The following is a 22,994-nucleotide window of genomic DNA, read 5'->3' as shown; positions in this document are numbered from 1 at the left end:
TGCCTGCACAGCTCTCTGAAGTCAGCACATCCAGAGCGGCTCTAACTCCAGAAATAAACAGGCAAAAGTAGGCTACAGTTACATCTGCAGGTGGTGAGCCCAAAGAAAAACTCTTTCCAGTCATTTAGCATGGAGCATTTGTCTCTTCTTATTACACACACACACAAACCATTAGGCTGACTTAGCACTGGTGTACAGGAAATTAAGTTGACAATGATGAGACGTCCTCATCTTCTGCTTCGTGTATGTCATTACACAACACAAGGGGAGGGAATGCAATGCAACTTTAAAGATCCTAGAGAACAGGAATACAAGTTTCAAACTGCACCGGTGTTCATGTCTGTAATCTGGTGACATTTCTGTATGTCCCCAAAATGTTACCATACTTAATAAAAGGAACTGCATAAATCTATTAGCACAGAAAGAGGAACAAACTCTTGACATTGCTTGGTTTGTTTTTTATGTGTTGATCAATACGCATTTACGGTTTTATTTTAAATTAAAGCTACTGCTTTTTAAGTTAGATTTTTTGCTTTTTTAATCAGAGACTAGCAAAGTGAAATTAGCACAAAGCAATAAAACCCACCGAATACCTAAAGGACTTAAGTCAAATTAGTTATTCTGCAGAGTAAGAGCTTGATTTACAAAGAAGTTAATGAGAGACTGTTCTAGGCAGCAAGAGGGAAAACTCAAAGTGTGTAATGCCGAGCAGTCTGCTCAGGTTCCTAGGAAAACAGAGAACACAGAACAGGAACACCACCACAGATAACTGCATACAACCACTTAAACATTATAATGTAAACATAATTTAAAATCATCAAATGCATTTTATCAACATTGTATTTAAAATATTAAATTTCCAGTTTCTTCCAGATAACTTCTCTTGAATATAAATTCAAAACCTCCTAAAATAACAGAATGTGAGTTTTATGAGGCTATTAAACATCTGTATATTTTTTCTCCAGCGAAGAGTGCAGAAAGATTCATTTCAACGTGGAATTCTTGTTAGCAGGTATATTTTTTTGCCAGTGGTTTATCTCAAGAAAAATATCACAAGCCTTTAGAAATATTATGAAGTATCTCTTACGGTAATTTCATTTTTGTATTTGAATAGAGCATACATCAGAAACTTGTAGAAATTGGATTTGGAAGGAAAAATAAAACTAAGACTAAATAGATCTGTTGTGTATTAGTTTTGAATGAACTAGGCTCTGTCAGTTGACAGAGCATTTTACACATCATAGAAATTATTATGATCAAAGACATTTAACTCTAAACATTGCACCCCACCTGTTTCAAATCTGAACTTCAGAGAACTCGACAGACACAGATCTGAATGTCATAAAGTACAGAGCAGAAGAGAAGCCAAACTAAACAAACATTTTCTTCCAAAGAATTCAATGTTGGCATTTTTTAGGCCGGCAATTGTTATGTTCAAATTTGTAAGTGTGCATCGACGTCTTAAACAATTCACATGTTAACATGACTAACTAGATGGAGACTGCAACTTGCAGGATGCACAAAAGGAAAGTGATGCTTTTCAAATACAGACACTGCTGCATCCTTAGCTTTGACTAAGAGCAGTAATATAACACCTTCAGCTTCTTGCTGTAGATATTTGCCAGTTGTCTTTCCATTCCTTTCAAGAAATACTGAATATTTTAATGCTGCTCTTAAGAGGCACTAACATTATCCACTGCTTGTGTCATAGTCAAAACTACTCAGCAGGCTTCGCCAATGGACTCACAGACTGGGATAATAGAAACCTCTGACATATGTAACAAGACCACTGTTAAACCATCCAAATACTCTACAGCCTACGCTTCAAAATTCTTGTTTCATTAGGGATATTCTTTAAACACATTAATAAAAACAGTTAATACATGGCAGCTTTGGATTTAGTAACCTTCACCTCCAGGGCAGCATTGATCCTAACAGAAATGTACTGAATTTAATTTTAGCCAGAATCCCTCTTCTTCCTCTTCTTAAAGTGCACTTCTGTAAAAACTGAAAGTCTTTAGCAGACTCTGAAAATGTTTCCAATGACAGCTTCATAACAGCACAGCACAAAACTTACACTTCCAATACTTATTGGAGAATGCATCTGATAATGTGGTGTTTTTCTTGGAAAAAAATACAAAACAAAACAAAATAAGCCCAGTTTCCTGTTCAAAATACATGAAAAAGAAAGCGGAGTGTGCTATAAGAAAGTTGCCTACACACTGGGAGCACAAAGAAATTTATACAGATCTATATGCTGTGCTCTAGTTAGAAATTCATCCTTGCTCAGATACCTAAAGGATAAATGTTATCCTCAGATTTCTGTGTAAACCCACATAATCATTTAAGGCTTTGCCTCCTTCCTGGATTAACTATTGTACAGTTAACAGAAAGAGTTTCACCTCCTGTCTTTTACCCAGGGTGGATGTCAACTCTCCTGTCTTTATCTCCAGTGTATATTAAGAAGTCACTGAACAGTTGTGTTTCCAGAGCAGCGTCGCTTCAAGGTACTGATGCAAGCTGAAACTTACTCCAGTAGACGGAACTGAGTATCCAAACCCAGCAGAGAAGCTGAAGTTCAGTCAGAAAGTCAGGTCAGCTCCTACCAGGCAGAGGATGACTCCTTGTACCCAGCTGAAGAAGCGTTCACTGATCGCTTTGACTGGCCATCCTGGTCAGAAGAGGGGAAGCAGTGGACCATGCTCCTCAGCATCATGCTGGTTATTGAAGTGACCAAACACACAGAGCTCAATAGAAAAGAGTAGTTTGGAAGAAAACACCGCCACACGAATATGGAATTTGTTAGTTGTCCACAACAACGAAACGAACCGAGGGGCTGGGGCTTTTTAACATGGCAACAACAACGCGTGTGAGCTGGATATGGGGGAAAATAAAACTACACGATATAAAGTTCCCTAGTCGTCCTATTTATAGCCCCGTTTCTCTGTGCACACTCATGTAATGGATGCAAGAAAGCTGAAGGGGCAACAGAGCGGATAGGAGTTTCTCTTCCCCCGAAGTGCCTCCAGGTTACTAACTCAGCAGCACTTCTGCTCATCACTGCTCATTAGTGCCCTCTGTTGCATCTGATGAACACTTGTCTGTTTTCTTCGATTTTCTCTGCAGTTGCTCTTGTTCCTTCTTCCGAAGCTTTTCCCTTTGCTTTTCCATTTTCTCTTGAGCTTTGCGAGCTTTCTCCAGGGATGCTTTCATTTCCTTTAGCTTTTTTTTAATGATTGCTCTGTCCTGGGAAGATGTCATACCAAGAGCCTGAGATGGGGAAAACAAAATTAAAAAAGAAAGATATATTCATATTGTTTAATTTATCACCAAATTTATCGTATTCTAATAATAAATCTTCTCAGGTAGAAGACTGTCACAACTAAGCAAATTTGAGATATAGTCAGATACATTACTGAAGTGAAAGTAATAACTTTTTACACCTGTACTACTTTCCATGCTTTCCACTTGTACAATATTAAAAAATTAGATCTCATTGTAACCAAAATTCTGTTACACTCATTCCTTTGATCAAACGAGACAAAGAAATATTAAAGCTTTTGCCTGAAGCCATCAAAGTCTATGCAGAACAAGATTTCCCAATTCTCATGGCTATGTCTTAGTCAGAAGTTCTCTTGCTGCCTTCTAAAAACCTTGGAGTTAGTGAAATTTCAGAAACACCAAACTTTGACTCTCAGATATGCTGAGCCTCCCACAACTGCTTCCTACAGTTATTCCAGACAACACTAAGCTCATATTTTCACTGCAAGAACCAATGCATACTTTATACATCAGAACTGTATTTAGCTCCAAGAGAGTACAACTGGTACCCAGCGTTTGCCTCCAGTATCACAGTAAAACATTTTACAGTTGCTACTCCTGATGCATTTCTATTCACAATCTTCTCTGAATTGCCTTTTTGTAGAACAGAGCTGGATGAGAAATACATGCATGCAAATACCACTTATACATGCTACCATATGATTCGTGCATACAAGTATGGGTACATGACACGTACCCAGAGTTTTCACACAGCAAATGCCCCCTGTTTCTGGAGCTTCTGAACCTACATGCACATGGGAATTTCTCCAAGTGCTGCTGCAGCTTTCTACTCCTTGTTTATTATTCTAGTCTATCACCACTCCACAGATGGGGTCCTCTGCTTTCTGGATTCTTCCTTTTCTCTGAATTCTTGCTTCCTTTAAGATTATCTCCAGTAACAACAAATAATACAGTTACCCCTTAAGTCCAGTCAGGCAGTTACCTTGAGCTTACTCCCATCCAGCTGAAGAAGATGCTCCCCGTTAATGTTTTGGGCACTGAACTCAGACACATACTGTTCAAGGTTGAGGCTCATTAACCAGTGGGAAACCTGTTGCACACTCCACTCCTGAACAGCCCGGTTCTGGCACTGACTGTGTTTTGGAGACTGTCCATCATCCAGGATCTGTGACAAAAACATGCTGCGTTATTATTAAGAGGGTAACACCAACCAGAGACAGCATTTTTCTGTACAAACCACCAACATCAGAGCAGAGGTGCCTGTGCTATCTTTATACTGCTATAATAACAACTTCACGCCACTGTGTTACCTCTGTATCTAACCAGATACCAGAATTGATGCATGGTACCTAAAAAGTTTTTTATTTATAAATAGAACAAGAAAAATGAACTGGCATTCCCTTTAACCCAAGCAGGGACTGAACCTTCCAGGTGGCACAGTTTAAAACAGGTACGCTCCTATGCCATCTCAAGACGTTTATTCCCCAAATTACAAGGTTTCTAACGGACGCAGTGAATTCTGCATCCCACTTCCTAGGCACATTCACTGATCTTTGTGCTGTGTTTAAGCTATAAAACTGGAAATTCAGGAAAAAAAAAAAAAAAAAAACAACTCAGAAAACCATTCTAAAGTTCAAAGCGGTGACACCAAACAGCCAGCGAGACCGATGTGCTACCCATGGAGGACTATGGGATGACACAGAGGGGTGGTAAGGAACACACAGTGATCCCACAGCCCTGCCTGTGCTGCAGAGGAGAGCACAGACACGGCACCAGGAGGGGCAGGTGGGTTTCAGCTGCTTTAGCCCCCCCCATGCCCCTTCTCTGCCACTTTCTTCCACCCAGAGTATGACGGTGGGGCCTGAGACAAAAGCTGCTCTGTTCAAGCCCCGGTCAGCAAAGCAGCTGCTCCAGGCTGCAGCAGCTGCCTCCTGTTCCTGCAGCTTTTCCACTGGGTTAGACGATGCTGGGAGCTCCTTCAGCTTCTGGCCACCCATCTCACAGGGACAGGAAGATAAGGGTTTAATCTCTGTCTTTTCCTCCTCGTGTAGCCAGCAGAAGCTTGGTGCTGCTGATGCTAGGCCTGGAGGATGTGCTCTGACACGGACCCTCCTTCCCCTTCCAACACACACAAAAACTGCACTTTGCCATGGCCGTGAGAGGAGAGAGGAACTGAAGACGACGCGAGAAGAAGCAGTGACAACTGCGTGTTGTGCTGGAACGAGGGGCTTTGCCACACGACACGGTAAAACAAGAAATGCAAATCTGCAAATGAGACGACACATTGCCACGCGATGGTCACACAGTTCACCACAACAGCACACTGGTATCTCACCTCATCATCAATCATATCCAGGCTCTGAGTGAGGGAGCAACAAAGAAATGGGAAAGAAAAGCATTATAGAAACAAAATACAGAACATGTAACAGCATGTAAAAGTTTGGGCAAGGGCAGCACCAAGATTTGCAAACAGATATGGCTACTCAAAAAACAAAGAGATTTCTTTAAAAGAAAATTATTTCCAGAAGCAGAGAGATTATGTTGAAAGCTCAGCACACACATGGTTTGGCAGCTAAGCCTTAAGCCTGAGATCGTGCCCGTGAAACCCCTTGAGCTCCTGGTCTTGACACACTGGAATCAATGGGCCCTTGCCTGATGGCTCCGATTGCAAGAGTGAAAACTCCTTAGTGAGAGGACCATAAAACACAGGCCCAGGGCTCCCTCCTGACCCTCTCCTTTAGTTGTTTTGTCTCCTTCAAGTAATTATGTCAATCTGCCCAAGAAGCCTGAGCAAAGGAGTGCTGTCAGCAATGCACCACAGCGGGTTCAAGAGCAATGGCAGCCTAATCCCTGTGAGGGTGGCTGCACAGCTTTCCCCTGCAGCTCTCACTGACCTTGCTGTCTTATTCACAGGCTGCGACTTGGGACGCTGCAGAGGATGGAGAAAACACTTTTGTTTTTACAGACCTGTTCGGACTTGGAATTTTTGAAGTAGAAAATCGAACAAGCCAAATGAAAACATTCTCCAATTTTTAATTCAGCGCTACTGGGCATTATCACAATCAAATACATAATATAACTCGAAGGAAAAATGATAAAAGAATGAATTGTATTATCAAGATAGTATTAATACTAAAGAAAGTGTTAATGATCTCTTTGCTCTTTTCAGTAATTCGAAGAATATACAGATTCCTGTCTACCCCTCTCCTGTGATTCTTAAAAACTGTTGCCCTTTATTATCTGCAGTAAGTAACCTCTACAGAATGGTTGGTCTTGCAGACTTCCATTTTGGCAAATGATGTTGGCATGGAATGGCTTTAGTTCTTTAAACCTATGCAAAGCATGCCAGCAGTAATAGCACAACTTAACTACTGTCATTAAGGAAAAAAAAAAAAAAAAAAAAAGGCAGAGATGCTTAAAGTTCCTCCTCTCTAGAGAAAACCCTGGTTCAAATCTGAAGTGGGAAATATTAAGTTCGTAATGAGTGTTTATAAGAGAACAAAAGAGCAGGTTTCTCGAGTCCACAGGACACATTGTCAGCTACTGTCAAATTGCACAGCTTCACTGACAATTGAGACAAAAAACAGAATCACAGAAATGTGTTTTCAATATATTATATTCCATTCAATTCTGTTACCAATTTATGGAGATAGGAATGCTTTTTTGCATTATCACTGTTCAAACATCTAGTTTGATGAACTGAGCTCAAATCCACTGTGTATGTGCAGAGCAAGCACAAAGAGAAGGCAAACTGGATTAACACATACACATTCTAATCACTGCATACACAGGCAGGTACAGGAATACACAATAGCTGCATGTACAGGTCATTAGTATTTTAATGTATTAGGGTAAAATTAGTCTAGGTGAAGGTACCATACATTTCAACCGTATTTATCCAGTTATACTGTATCTTTATTATCTCAAAACTGTCTCAACTATATCTTTTTTAGTATATGTACATATAGGTCCACATATACATATTCAGAACGTAGGGAAAGTGTATTGAAATACGTGAGGATGGAACATCTCTTAGGAAACCAACTGCATTTTACAATACCGCATAACAATCCTATGATAAGACCATAGGGCCTTTATTTAAAATAATCATTATAGCAGCAACAAAATATAATCTATATAAAATATAATCTAGAAACCAAGATTAATTTCCTTCTCCCCTTCTACTGCCTAAAAAAATCCCTTCATTATTTCAGCAATTATCAAGAAAAATGCCACAGGACAAAGAAAATGACTATTTCCCATCTTAAACAATTTCATCAACATACCTCATCCGATGACAGTGCTAAGGAGTGTGAGAAACCTGGGGTTTTAGGCTCTGCTCCTAAACCACTCAGATCAGCTGAACTTGTGCTGCTGGGGCTGAAGTCATCGTTGAACGCAAAATTCTGTGGAGAAAAAAGAGGAGTTAGAATGACCAAACAATCTCAAACATGTAGCTAAAAGGGAAATTTGCTTTCTGTCTTCCAGGTTGGCATAGGTCAGGAGTGATATCAATTATTTACCAGAACAGTAACAATACACGTGAGGAAGCCTAATCTTTTGTATTGTTAATGATTTATAGAATACATAGAATATTTTTTGCCACTGTGTATTTCCAGAGACATCTTTGCTTGCTTAATGTCTCAGTGAGCAGCAAAATGGCCTGAAAGCAATTTATAGACTTCCTCTTAAGATACTGTCTATCATCATGGAGCTGTATTATTGCTTCTGCCGGTTAATCGATAGCATTTTGCTGTCCTCCAAATATTTAGGACAAGCATGGCGCACGCAGTAGTACAAAGAATAGGACAGAGGATTAATTAGCAGAGAGAAGTGGAAACTGCTACTGAAAGAGCAATGAGAATATCCTGTGAACCCATTTCTGATTCTTCCCTCTTTGCCTAAACCTTTAGAAAAAAAAAAAAAAAGGAAATTGAAAATAAAGAGATCTTCAAATACTGTATTGAATGTTATTGACTGGAATAATAACCATAAAACATTTTTTTCTTAAGAATGACAAATACCACACCTTTTAGCAAAGAATAGCAGAAGTGTGCACATTTTTTCAGAAATGCAGCAAAATTACCATCAGAAGAATACAAAAATTAACATGTTAGACTGGGAAAGCTTGACTTGGGAACCATAAAAAAAATCTAAAAAATATCAACAATTTAATATTCCACTTACATCAAATATACAGTTGATGATACAGACCTCTATTCTCTTTTGAGACCTCTAATTTCTACCCTATCACCTAAATGAGTATCAAACTTGATTTATCTTTGACAATCAGTTTTAAAAAAAATGATCCAAACATCAAAACTAAAAGGAACAACTAAAAATGATTCTTTTATCCCCCCCAAAGACATTTGACCTATTTTATCTGACAAAAAAAAACAAGCCTTCCAAAACACCATGTCTTCATCCTCTTCAGTTTGCTGGAAATCCATCTGAATAAGTGGTATCATGCTGTGCTTTAAATCCTAAATAACAGCATAGATACTGTTAATTTAAGAACTTGCAACCTTACCACAGAACACCAAAACACTTTCCTGTTCAGATTTCTCACACCTACTTTTAGAATTAAGGTCCTGCTTTTCCTATTTCTTTGCAGTAGATGATAAGAAAATCTGAGCAGGTTTCTCAATACGGAAACTTTTAGACCACACAGCACTCTTGGGCCAGGAGTTCAACAACTCTAACTCCTGCTGTGTGAAGAACATTTTTTTTTTCCTTTTAAGTACTCTGATTTTTCTTTTAACCCTATTTTGTGTTTCACTTTTACAATGAATTTTAGTCTTTTTAATTGTCTGTGTGAAAAACACAAGATAGCCAAGGCCTGCTAGTAATAATAATGAGAGAGCAGGATGAAGGAAAACTGAACACAACAACCTTCACAACCTCACAGTAACTGTAAGAGGGTACGGGTACGTTTTTTTCCCAAATTGAAAATTATCTTTACATGTTTGTTTAACAACACAAACAAGATTTACATGTCTAATCCTCATCTTTCTTTTAAAAAGAAACCAGGTAGCTGATTATGATTATTATTTTTTATCTTAGGACTTCATCTGTGGTCTTCTCTCTCAATCTGACTTGCATGGGCCAACCTTGTGCTGTTCTCCCTTCCATATGGCAAAACCCCAAGTGTGACCTCGCATGGCTTTGTGCACAGCACAAGTAAGGTATCACAAGCTTATGGCACCAAAAGAAAAAGAAATACCTGTGGAAACAGCTATTAGGTATGTGCATGTGTATGCCTCTGCAGCAGACAGAGAAATTACATTTCTGATTCAAATTCCTGTATATGCAGTTGAGAACCACATCTGTTCCTTCCTACCAGACCGATATAAAAAGTAAATTGCTACAAGTTAGGAGAATACAGGCAGAGAAATATTTTCCAGAAGTGAAAATAAACATGAAAAAGCTAAGTACAGTACTAGAACTAAGGGTTATTTAATGAGTTATCATGCTGAAACATTCATGCACATAGAAGGGAATCACACAGATGTATTAAATCACAATAGTTTGTATTTGTAGTTCAAGCATCTTCATATAGAATTAAATCCAACATCCAACATGCATGACGAGCAGATTTCATTATTGGGGGAGAAAAAGGCAAATGACTGACAGCATACAGCATTTCTTCACTTGCAAACATCTCATTTGAATACGTTAAAAATGCGTAGGTATTCCCACAATCAGTCCTGAAGAATGCAGAAAATATCTACAATTGAATACACAAGTCTAGCATTTGTTCAGTGGATCCAAATGCTAATTTCCACTGGCACCACTTGTTTTTGTTACAGTACAGCACACCACAGTTAGTTTACTGAATTAATGTACATTAGGAGAAAGACAGTAAAAAGGTAGAATGTGGAATGGTACAATGATGGAGATGCTCTGCTCAGATGAACTGTTACCGTACAATGAACACCATGCACTGTTTATTGTAGTACTAACATATTGGCCTGTTCTTTTTCCAGAAACATGAAGCCAATTATGCCACTCAACACAGTGGGAATAAGGTAGTTTTTATTTTCTACCTTTGACCCTTTTTTAGCTGGACTTATATTTTCAGAGGAAGGTTCGGTTGAGCTGGTAGGTGATGGCAGGTTGCTGGAAGAATTGGATCCCTTGCCACTCTCTCCATACCATGTGAATGGTACACAGTGTGGGAGAGAGGAGGATCGCTCTGATAAAGATTTAGTGTTTGCTGATTTCTGCAGCATCTCTCTGGTGTTCCTGTTTAAGAGAAAGGAGCAGGAATTTGTGTTAGAGTAGAAAATATGAAAAAAATGCTACAGAGGTAGTTAATTGTAAAAAGAGTGACATTCCACGTAACTGTGACTAATCACCAGAGGGGCATGCAGCTGGTAATGGCATTCTTGAAATCTCTCTTTTAACAAAAGAAGAAAAAAGTGTGTTCTGATTTTTTTCTAACTCAAGCTCTCTTAGACAACATGTATCCAGAGAATGGGAAAGATGCCAACCCAAAAGACCTGTGTTTTGTTGTGAACCAGCTCTAGTCAAGAAGCCACACGTTGTGCTGGTGCCTTTCCAAGCCCTGGTGGTATCTCAGCACGATTAAATAGATCAGAGAGCACTGTCCCAAGCAGGCTCTGGTTCCCAGACAGGTCTGGCTCAGATTTGGACAACAGGCAGAATGAACCAGGTGTGCCTGTAACCACTACGTAGATGTACCTTGGTTACAACACCTAAATACTGATAGAGATCTAGATTTAAAAATTATTAAATATTAAAAATACTAATATAGAAACTCCTATGCAGTATTAGTAGCTTCTCTCTTTGTACTAACAAATGTTACAATGGATAATGTGATCAAAGCAAATGTAACAGTTATGAAATAAAATGCCTGAATTATTGGCATTTTATAAATATTTATATCATGTCAACATCATAGTATGCAAATTGAAGTTATCTATTCCAAGTGCCTACATCAAAGAACTTATGCGTATGTCATGTTCTCACATTATCTGTATCAACTTCTGTATTAATGTTAACTAAGCCTGCTTCAGAGCTTGAAATTTGCACTGCCCTTAGCAGCCACCAGTAAACTGCAATCATATAAATCTCCCCTCAGCTTCCACCTTCTGGACAGCTTCTAAATCATGATGAACATAATCCCTAGCTCTGTGTATTGTGAAACCTCTTCTCTGTATGGATGAAATGGAGGTTGTCAGAATGCCCCCAGGCAGCGAAGCAGAACAAGAATCCTTTCTCCCTTTTGCTATATAAAGGTAGATGTGTCTGACACAGTCCCGTGCTCCTTCCTCATGCTCAGATATTGCTTGAGAAAAGAAAGAAAAAAACAATGATGTTGCTTGAATCACCTACTGCCAGTGTGGGGATTATGTATTTTCTACCTAAATGGGAGATTTTTTAAATATATTTAACATGAGTGGTAGTCTTAGGAAATAATTCAGGATTTTGAGTGCTACTTTTTGGCAATGGCAAAATAATGCTTGCAATATGCATCTGACAGCATGATTAATCCTATGACAATCAGTTGCTCTAAGTAATTATAACAGGATGCTGTCTTTTAATCATCTTCCTTGTTTCAAAGATCTTACACAGCTTTGGAATGTAAAGAAGACATCCTCACATTTTTCTCAGGCAAATTCTGTGGAGTTACTAACAAAGCAAGTGACAACTGGTGTTTAAGAAGTTATACTGAAATAATAACATTTCAGCTTACAGAGGCACAGTGAGGATTAAAAACGCTTATGTAAAAACGCGAGTTTGAAAGCAGCATTAAACTCTGTTTTTGGTAACTGTATCCGAACTCAGAAATATTCAGTAACAAACAATACAAGTAACTGATTTATCAGATGGTCTAATAAGCAGCTGATCATCCTATGCTGTGATCTGCTTCCTCCAAGGAAGATAACTATTGGATCTCACAAGCATCTGTAACATACCATGCTGGCATTAGGAACACACCAAGTTCTGTGGGGTGTGCTTCCTACAAACAAGTGTGTATTCCTTTCTCCCACGCTGTGCTTGGTATGTAAATGCTACCCGGTGTTTAAAGCCCTCCTAAAGGCACTACCTGCCTTGCAGCTATGCACAGGTGCAGAGAATTTGGTTTAACAATCTCTCTCTCCCTCTCTTCCACTAAGGAAATAATGAGCATTAACTGCAGGGCACACTGCAAGCACTTTATGCCAGTGGAATTTCGACTGCAACAGTTTTTCTGACACTCGCGTAGAGGTGGTGACTGCTCTAAGTTCTCTGAAGATCCTGCCAGATCCGTGCAGAACACGGACGTGTGCTGCGTTACAACATTGACAATTCAGTACAGTGTGCCTAAGGGGTAACTCCAGAGTCTAATGTTTCTTCTGCTTCTGTGATTTATGGAGACTTGTCACTGGGCCTCCACGTGTTAGACTGTCAGCAAAACTCCACAAACTGTTACATACTGATTTTCAACTGCATACATTTTATGAGGAGCATTTGAACTTTGCTTTCTTTAGCTAGCTCTTCTACCATGTAGGTTTTCTTTTGCATTATTTCCTATTCAGAGAGTTTTTGAGTTGCTATGTCCTTTGGACTTTCAGAATGCATTGTGTTTGCTCAGCATTCCCAACATTTAACTGAATGCTTGCCTCTCATACCTAGAACCAGGTACCTGGGACTGTGTCAGATTCATCAGTATACAAGGAGAGGCCTTCAGTAAAAATCCACACTAGCTTTTGCAGAAAAGATTGCTTCCTGCCATTGAATGTTCATTTATTTATTCATTCAGAGTCTAGATGCTGATGATGTGGTCTCATCAGATCTCACAATTCCTTGCCTGAGAGCTGGGGACATGGCCAATGCAGTCAGCATTTTTCCTATCTACTTTCAACTTATGATGTTTACCTTCAGAAACAAACTCTTCTGAAAGCATTCCTGAAGTGAGTGCAGTGAAGCTGTAGTGAATATCTGCTGCTCATCCTTGCTCTGGGGGCTTTTTCCAAAAAACGCGTGGAACTGTGTTAAGATTTCTGGATCAATGGTATTATTAACTTATTCTGAGTGTGTATGCATCTTGTAGGCCAGCTCTAATAATGTATTTCTGCAAATCCTATCAGTGGATGCAATGGCAGAAGTGATGCAAGCCTCCAAGTGTTTTTAGATTATTGGTTAGTCTTCTCTTAGTTAAGAAATCTAGGTTTCTAAGCTCAGAAGGTTGCCTCAAAGTTTAAAACATATTATCTGAAGGCAGTGAGACTGTTAACACTCCCAACAGCCAGGATGATTAGGTTTTCCCAGTATTTCTGGCATACCATTTCTTACATACTCCATCTTTTACCCATACCTACTGCCACAGGTCACCCTAACAGCTTCTTTCTCTTTCCGCTTCTTGCCCTTGTTTGAACTCCTTCTCAAGGGAGCCCTATAACAATATTAGAAAACATTAGGAAATGTTTTTTTTTTTTCAAATTTTACTTTCATTCATTTTATTAAATAGTATATTTTAAGTAACAAAATGCTTACCCAAGATCTGCAAGTTTTCGCTTTAGTTTTTCTGCATGCCCTATAGTAGGGAGAGTTGATCTTGCTGCCTGGGCACATGTGGCACCATCTAGGATACATTCGTACATGGGAGAATGTACATTATTATTTTTAATTGCTACTGATAGCTATTCCACTTTCCATCCATCCAGAACAGTTTGTATATCTGTTCACAATTAGATATGCATACATGTACACAATTTAAAGATGTGCATTCTTCTCATTTTTAAGATGGGTGTGAAAAGTAATACAAACATAGTTTCACAACTTGAAAATACACATGAAGAAATCTTATTTTAATCAAAGAAAATGAAAAAAAAAGTTAATTTGGTTGAGCTTTAGTGAATATGTAGCAAGACAAACAACAAAAAGGATTTACAGGTAAATGTTACAGCAAATCCATTTTTGAACTCAGCTGTTCTCATTTTACAGAAATCATGTGGTAAGTGCACTCTACTTCAGAAATGATTGCTGAAATCCTTGCTTGAACTTTGGAGCAGAGGGTACTTCTTATGATGGATAAGCTAGGTGATACTTATCTGTTAACTACTCAGCTAAAATGAGTACTTAACTTGAAATTCAATCATTTCTATTAATAATAATAATAAAAAAAGTATTTTAGTCAATAAATTTGCCCTAAGACCTGTACCAATTTCTGATGGTTTCTGCATAAACTGTTAAAACCTAGAGGAAACTCACTGCAGTACCCATAAAGCAAAAACAATGACTCTTAAGTATGCAAAACACCCTGTGAAATCTACATGGCAGCTAAAACACGCAGCAGCTGAAAAAATCAGACACAGTTTCTGTGATTCTTAAGCACAAAGAGTGCTCCCAACTCTTCTAGAGGGAGCAAATGAAGGTCAGTTATTCGTGTCACTTGCGATTTGGTGACTTTACAATGCGACCTCAGATTTACAGTGGCTTTTAACCAAAAACACTGCTAGGTTTGTGGATTTCTCAGAAGTTAAGCCCTCAGAATCAGCCCAAAATACCACAGGACAGTGTATGTTGCTTTGTGGATAATATTTGGCTAAGTTTTCATTCAAGTACAAAATCCAGTGTGCAAGTGACTCATAAATCATTACGGAAAAAGCAGGAAAACAAGCCTCTTGAGACATCCATGCTCCAAAGGCCATACTATTTCTACTAACAAATGTTACCTTATGTTAACAAAAGCACTCAAGAACAACTGACAAGTATCCTCATGTCAAAAAAAGAAAACAAATAAAAGTTCCCCATGAGGAAAAAAAACAACAGAGTAATACAAAATGACAAGAGGTCAACATCTCTTGAGAAGAAACCCACCCCACAGCGGGTGTGGAGAACCTTAGGCAAGGTGCACTTTGCACCAACTCTACACTGTGCACACTCCTCTCTTTCTCCTCAAAGATCTGCTCATGGTTCCTCTTTCATCTTTAAGGTATACTTTTCATTTAACCACTGTCAAAATTGCCACTTTCAGGACTAAAAGATCACAATGCCTCTTTTCACACTGTACTCACAGCCAAGTGGAGTTTGGGAGCTGGGGGGTGGCGGGCTTTTGGTGAAATATCTTAATGAAAGTAAATGAAACTATAAGATGCCCTGCTTTAGTGGTGGGCAAATAATAAAAACATTTAGTAACTGGAGGTTTTGCTTCTGTAGTAGAGGAAAAAATCTGTAGAGCTCGGCAGGGACACATAGCAGCTACCAGCTCCAGCCAGCTCCTGTCAGGCTTTTACATCACTCTGCTCCCACTCACACACAGCTTGGCCCAGCTGGAGTGCTTTGAATAGTGAGGATTTGCTGGGAAAAGCATTTATGCTGGCTGTGAGATACAGGGGAAGGTGGATGAGCTAGGCCCCTGTAACAGCTTTGGCAGAGGTTTAAACCTACAGGAGCTTGCATATGTGGAGGTACATATACATGTACTCATGGCAGAGGCCACGGAGCAGGACTGCAGGGCCTGGGCAGGAGGGACATTTGACCACCCTGGAAGGCTGCACCTCCCCTGACTCCCTCAAGTTCTTCAGAGAGGGTGACAGAGAGCTGGTTCTTCAGCATAAATCACACAGAAGCCATTTAATCTATCACTTTTGGCCTTCGAGAGCTGGTGTAAGTGATCTGCAGATGATGGATGTGAACGGAGCCTAGCCCTAACTTCTTGTCTCAAGGTCACAACACAGCTGAAGTCAGCCTCACATCAGCAGAGGATTGCCCACAGCGGTCACTTCAGCTGCCTTGTACGCAAGGTTGCACAAAGCAAGCAGAAGTGAAGAAAAAAGAATCAATCACACTTGTACATGAAAAAGTCGTGCTTAAAAGACAAAAGCAAGATTTTCACCATTTTGCAACAGAAGTGATCTCCTGACATTTCAGCTTGTCTACAACATTCAAGATCTCATAAGAAAAAAAAATATGATCTTGCTAAAGCTCACATTTGCTAATCAGAGATTAATCAGTGGACATGCATGTGTTCTCTTTCTATCTCTGAAAAAAAAAAAAAACAAACAAAAAAAACACCAAAAAACAACTAGCTAAACACACAGAACAAACAGAATGACTCTTTTAATTTTCTGCAATGTTAGAGTTTGACAGCCCAATTAATAATCAATGAAAATAGTAACACTACAACACTTGTTGCAAAACAACTGCTTTAGGATATAGTTTGTAAAATTTATTAAGTGATTTTTTTTTTTTAATTTGAAAGAAAATTGTTCTGCTTTAGTTTTCACATACCCATTAGAATCTGGGTACAATACTCATTAGAATCTGGATACAACCAAAAACACTGGTTGTTTATGTAATGATCACAGTGGGGAAGGCATGAAACCCTTCCTTATTTAGACATGGGTTATTTTTCAAACCTAAACTGGGAAGGAAAAAGCAACACAGCAGGTGGAGTATAACACCCTATTCCTTACACTATAAGGCTAATCTCCACCAAATTTTTATCAAGATATTTTTTATACATCAGATGTAAATGCAGGAGTTATGTCCCCATTGATAGAATAATGGCATGCTTACAATGAGGAGTCAGGAAAGTCATGTTCTTATGTTCACACCCTTATTTTTCACTTGCAAAATTCAGGCTCAGAATTTAACCCTGATTCATGAAGAAGCATACAATTAGTAACTATACAATAGACTAGCAATTTCAGATCCCATCTAAAAACGCCAGCATATATTAACCTATTCTAAATTAGACAAAACTTCATTAATCTGTCTTTAAAGAATTGGTATGAGAGCCTTGTATGACGATGAAGAAAACATAGGTTGTAAATAAATGGAAAGTCTTTTCATTTACACGGACAAACAAAAATCCTCATTGGGTTCTTCTTTTCAGTTAATTCCACTTAGTCAAAGACTATTCTGAACTTATCCAGGCCTATTCCTGCAGCTCTTACTCACAAACAATTTTATCATGTATTTTAGCTGATGTTACACTTAGAGAATGCAATGTGCATAGGCAAGAATACTAATGTGCTGTAAATTGCTAATTCTGACTTCTCAAGACATCTGAAACAGAGGGCTCAGCGTTCTGTGCAATATTGTATTGTGAATGCACTGAATAAACAAGTATTTGAGAAATGTACCTCAACTATGTATCACTGCATCATGTTACATGCAGCTTATATTCAAAGAATCTGAATGAAATATCTAGCAATGTGGCCAACTTTTCTAACAAATCACTCTTTCTTTCTATAAATGCAGAGTCCCCAGCCACTGACCTCTTGTTTAATCTAGAGTCTGTTGCCTCTCTGCAATTAAAAGCTACAATCTGTTATTCTTGCTTTACACTCTTTCTGACCCTCCAAAAAAAGCATCTAGCAGTGCCAAAATCACATCATTCAAATAAGTACAATATGTTAATCATGTTTCTAACACAAAGATGTCCTGAGGCCCAATAATTTTATGTTTTGAAAAAAACAGAGAAGATTTTCTTAAAGGCAACTTCCCCATATCTTTTTCAGAGTCTTTTTTTTTTTTTAAAAAAAAAAAAAAAAAAAAGAAGAAGAAAGATAGCTGTTCCTGAACTCATTTTAACTTTGTCCTTTTCTTATACCATCATACGAGGTCAACTGCAATTTTCTGACTTCCAGGTAGACAAAAGCAGTTATGAGAAGGTGGCCTTCTAGTTGCTATGGTTGTAGTACAAAATAGAAGTTCATAAATTAGATGTAAGTGAGCAAACTGATGCACCAATTTATTGTAAAAAATAATAATACCTTTATCTTGTAAAACATTCCTGCCAGATGGGTGATGCAAAGGAGATGCTTCAGAGCTGTGCCCAGATTTTGAAGGAGAGGAAAGTGGAGTGTGTCCCCGGGCATACAGGGAGAGGACACCTCCTTTGTGCTGCTGTCCTTCTTCTTGGTTTTCAGTTAGGTTGTCAAGTGAGATTGCTGCACTGCTAGCCACTGGGGAGAGGGAGGAAGCACCAGAATCTGATGCTGGTGAGGATGCTCTCATACAAATGGGCAGTGGTGATTTTGAAATGTGCATGGGACTACTGTAACTGTTTGACGGCTGTTGGTATAAGAGATTATAAAGCAGGTTATACCATTTAGTAACCAATCAGAGCAAGGTTTACTTTGAACATGCACTTCTTTTATTCATTATTTATTCTTCTATTTGTAAGAAGCACTTTAGCAATTCATGTCATTCATTACCTTTTAATACCACATAGTGTTGTTTATTGATATTTGCCTTCAGGTAGAAGTCAGAATCAGATAAAACAATGAGTAAATATCATATCAATTGTGTTAACAAATTAACAAACAGAGAAATGTAGGACTTAAGTTCCTTTCACCTCCTGCATAAATTAAAGGACCCACTTTGCATTATAAAGCACACATAAATCAAGAAGGCCAGGATTCCTGTTAAAAACAGAAAAAAAAAAACACAACCAAAAAACCCAGGTGTGCTGACTCAAAGGAGACTGGACTCACACATCACTCAAGGGCATTCATAGTGAACTGGCCACAGAGGAATGCATACTGCCTGTGCTACAATGCAAGGACAAAGACAGGGGATGAAAAGACTTACAGGGGCAATCTAGCATTCCAAAGGAAGCCTGAGAGAGAGGGCAGAGTCCTTCTCACCTTTCGTTCAAGACTGTCCTCTCCATCAGTTGAACTGATGCTGTCATAGAGCCTTGTTCTCGTTGGCCTCTGCCGCTTGTTCTTCACGGAAAGCTGAGCTCGAGTTTTCAGAGCTTTGGAGTCCAGTCTCTCTGTTTCTGGTACTGCTTCATTGAAATCTGTATGAGAACATGATTTAAAGCTGTTTGTAAAATATGTATCTTTTGGAATTAAACTAGTTTCTCCTAGGATATGGCCTGCAGCTGCTAACACATGCACTTTGCGTGTTTTACTCACATGTGTTTTTGGAATTGCTAGCAGACACACAAAAACCTAAACGTAAACCACTGACAGATCCATATCTAGTAGCTGCATCACAAAGAATCACCTGCAGATTTTAAAATTTTAGAGATTATTCCCATTGTTACATGATACCACAGCAAAATAATGTAGTTGCCCAGCATAGCTGCACTAGCCCAGAAAGCAGGTCCAAGATACTCCCCCAGACCTACTTAAATGCGCTTGGTCTACAGAGTGCTCCCCAATCACATCTTTAAGCAAAGGAATCCTCATCTCACTGCTGTTCAACAGACATTTTCCAGCATCTGGATGAATATATCACTTGAGACCTAGTAGGCCTAGTCATTTATTCCCAATCCTGCCTTTTTGAGCCACCCGAAGAGGACACACTGGACTGCAACTTCCTTGCACAGCTGCCTCACTAAGCATCTCCCTTATAACTTCACCAGTTTTGCAGGCTGCTTGTTGAATTACAACAGAAACATCCAGAGCCGTCCTCAGGCTGCTCTATATGTTATCATAACCAGAATGGCTGACAAATTTGGAGAACATGACTTGCTCTCTCCTGTACCAGGCGCCCTGCAAATAGCCTTGTACAATATGTGCAAATTATAGACGAGCAATGTCTGTAGTCAGTAGCACACAAGGTGTGATACAACTAGTATCCAAATAATCAGATAACCATTCGGAATTGGACTTATTTACAGGCAGCCTTTCTCGGGATTACGAAACAAGTGCTGAACTCATTCCTTTGGACCTCGGGACAGTGAAACAGCTTGCTTGCTCTGTCACAATATCCTTCACAGGAGGGGAAAGCAGAGAGAAATCTCATCTTCTGGATGCTGAGGTAGTCCATTGTTCAAAGTTATATGTGACAATGCAAATAAGGTGCCCAACTGTTTGCTCCAACCCTTTTGCAAGCAAAACCACATTTTTATTAGTACTGAATCTCATTTGTTATTTCCTCCTTTATTGCTCTGTCCTCAGAACCATCATCTCCTCTTGCAGATTCTTCTCTGCTTTATTCAGAGTTCCTTCAAACTCCAAAAACTTAAGCAAACTTAGCTAAGAAAAATGTTGCTGTCAGCACCATGCCTCATGGTCCCTAATACAAACCAATTAATACGAGCCACCTGACACCAATACAGCCCTGCCTCACTTGCTCTAAGACCACATCAGAAGCTACTTTGTCAGGCTCCTTTCCTTAGTGGGAGTCTAGAGGCCATGACTATTATTGTGATTATCACCATGTACTGTAGTTGCCTGTTTCCAACCTTCTAACAGCAACATATTTTGGCAAAATCATTAGTGAAGTAGTGCTACAGTTTTGCAGAAAGTCCCCAAGAGAGCTGAAATAAATTTTCACTGCAGGCAACTGCCAGAGATGTTCAGTGAAGTTTATCATGACAGTTGAAATGAAATGAAATTAATCCATCCAGAAGACCCATGAAAGGCACCCCAAATTACAGTCACTCAAGACAGGAATGGGATGGCCATATGCTGTATGTGTACATGACAGAAGGGGCTCAATTTCTACCTGATCAGCTAGACAAACAACTATACTGTGTTGAGCAGGACATGGACTGTTAGGTCTGTTATTATGCTGATCTAATAGCTCAAAACCCTCTGAGAGATTTACAACAAGCAGTAATTATCCCAACAAAAATTAACAAGACAGTCATCAGAAGACCTGTGTGAAAGCTGGGAGATGTACTCTGCAATCCTGTTTCTTAACCCCTACAGAGTTGCTGTACTTTCTGAACACCTGGGGTTTGTGTAGGAGATGTTGTACTCCACCGTATGTACTTTAAAAGATTAAAATGCAAAGGAAATCCAAAGCTGCATTATTTTTTATATCATCATAAAAGAGCTGGACACTGACACTCTCACTCTTACTCCCTGTTGTCTTCATACATCTAACTTTCTGCTGGAAAACACAAGAAATTCTGTTTCATCAGTTTTGAAGACAAAGTAGGATTACATATTTCCCCTTTCATCTGCTGCTCAAACACCATTATGTGATGCACAGAAGTTGGAGAAATATTTCATATAAAAAATGGAACTGAGAAGCCAACTCATCTGCCTAGTTTCAAAGTCGCCCCATTCAAGAATGCCTTGTGAGGAAAAGCATACTAAACACTTCATCTATGACTTGCCTCTACAAATAGAGCTGACATCACTGCTGTTTGCTTAGCTGTCAATCATCTATTCAAATGAAATCTGAGTATTTCGGCAAAGTTAACATTTTATAAGGCCGCAATAAGGCAAAACTTTTTTTTTTCACATTTTATGCCAGACAAGAAATAGATTATTTATGGTTTCAGCCTTCTTTTTCGTTTGGCAATCCTCAAACTACAAATCAAATCAAAATCCGTTACGCTAATTTACTTGTCTAAGTACTGCATTCCTAACACACTAATTAATTAGCAGCCAATCTTACTGACATCTTTGCTTTAAACAAAGACATTTAGCTTTAAACAGAGACATCTTAGCCTTGCTGAATCCATCAACTTTCATAAAGCAGAAAATTTCTCAATGCTTTCCATGGCATGATGACCATCTCTCAGAGAATATGATCCAGCCCTGGGTGGAAACAGCTCGGTGACTTAACACCACCACCAAAATGCAGAGTTCTTGCTCTCTCCTCTGTATCCACAGCCCCTAGCTCCCAGTGACACCCTTCCAGCCCACCAGAGGATTTGGACCTCAGCTCCTCTGCAAGCTGATTGAAATGAGGGAACCAGAAGAAACTATCTGATTTTAGTCTGACATTCCAACTTCTTCCCTTCTTAAGTCAATTTTCTGTTGTTCTGGTGAATTGAATGAGTGCACCAAGTGTCCTAGTGCTACAGCAGGACAGTGGATGAAGCAGAACCATGTGGTCAGACAAAGGGATGTTGTGGGGTCTCCCAGTTCAACACCAATGAGCTGTCAGTTTAGCTCAAACTGTCTCTTGAAATCAGAGCCACAGACTGACTTAGTAAAGTCCATTACATAGCTGAAGAGTAAGACTCCTTTAAAACTCATGTCTTTTTGCAGATCCATGTTGTCTTAAAGCACCGCAAGACTTCCAGCAGGGTGTCTCGCTTTTCTTCTTTGTGTAAGAGTTAAACTCCAGATATAGATGAAACTAGAAAATCGTGTAAAATTATGTTTCTGACGTTATTTGATAGGATACCCATCTATTGTCATGATTTGAACTTCTCATATTTTTTCTGTCAGGTGCACACAATCCCATATACTCATTCTGCTGATTGCCCAAATTATGCAAACCATCAACGCGGCACTGCAAACACTTATTTAACTAAGTGGTCACATTGGCCTTGTTTAAGTGAACCACCCCCTGGGCCTGCAGGTTGCTGCTCCCTCCATGCTAGAGCCGGGCTGTGAGCTCTCAGGGCCAGCTCTGAACTTAACCTTGGTTCAGCCTGCTGCAAAAAAAAATTGCTCAAAAGCATCAGGAAGGGTATTTTCCTAGGAATCTTCTAGCACACTAGGGAACATGATAAATATCTCAGAGGAATGTTATAACAGGTTCGATATTGCTTGTGGAGACACTCTAATTGGACTTTCTTTCAGAGGGCCTTGAACCACTTCACTGCAGAGGGCTTCCCTCTGTGTTATTTCAGTACCACTGTGTAGTGGGAAGCAGACCTCCCGTCCTCCCACTGTGTTTCCATTATACATGTACAGGCTGATACATTTCAAAACCTCCTTCTGTGAACTGATGCATCCCTGAGCATTCCAGGGCACCCAGCACAACCATCAAAGTGGCTTGAAGGGGCATTTGCAGAGATCAGCAAGGACTGTCCAAGCTGGTGTCAA

At 39.3% G+C, this 22,994-nt stretch overlaps 1 protein-coding gene across 6 annotated transcripts in view; it reads right to left on the bottom strand.

Moving 5' to 3' along the window:
• Positions 1-774: 774 nt before the first annotated feature.
• The window catches only part of PPP1R9A (protein phosphatase 1 regulatory subunit 9A), a 145,380-nt gene continuing 123,160 nt past the window's right edge, over positions 775-22,994 (bottom strand). For 3 of the 6 annotated variants that reach the window (XM_032181201.1, XM_032181199.1, XM_032181200.1), the window contains exons 12-20: positions 18,891-19,048; positions 18,015-18,315; positions 13,786-13,873; positions 13,607-13,684; positions 10,329-10,527; positions 7,569-7,688; positions 5,618-5,641; positions 4,265-4,447; positions 775-3,270 (exon numbers count right to left, since the gene is read on the bottom strand). In XM_032181201.1, coding sequence (XP_032037092.1) covers positions 3,058-3,270; positions 4,265-4,447; positions 5,618-5,641; positions 7,569-7,688; positions 10,329-10,527; positions 13,607-13,684; positions 13,786-13,873; positions 18,015-18,315; positions 18,891-19,048 — 1,364 coding nt within the window. In that variant the 3' untranslated portion in view covers positions 775-3,057. The remainder of the gene's footprint in view (positions 3,271-4,264; positions 4,448-5,617; positions 5,642-7,568; positions 7,689-10,328; positions 10,528-13,606; positions 13,685-13,785; positions 13,874-18,014; positions 18,316-18,890; positions 19,049-22,994) is intronic. The other 3 variants (XM_032181202.1, XM_032181203.1, XM_032181204.1) reach the window with 3 other exon arrangements.

The sequence above is a fragment of the Aythya fuligula genome, chromosome 2 (assembly GCF_009819795.1).
Source record: "Aythya fuligula isolate bAytFul2 chromosome 2, bAytFul2.pri, whole genome shotgun sequence".
In the NCBI taxonomy this organism is placed as follows: Eukaryota; Metazoa; Chordata; class Aves; order Anseriformes; family Anatidae; genus Aythya; species Aythya fuligula.
Note: the sequence above shows the minus strand (reverse complement) of the source record. Positions and strands in the feature narration are given on the sequence as shown.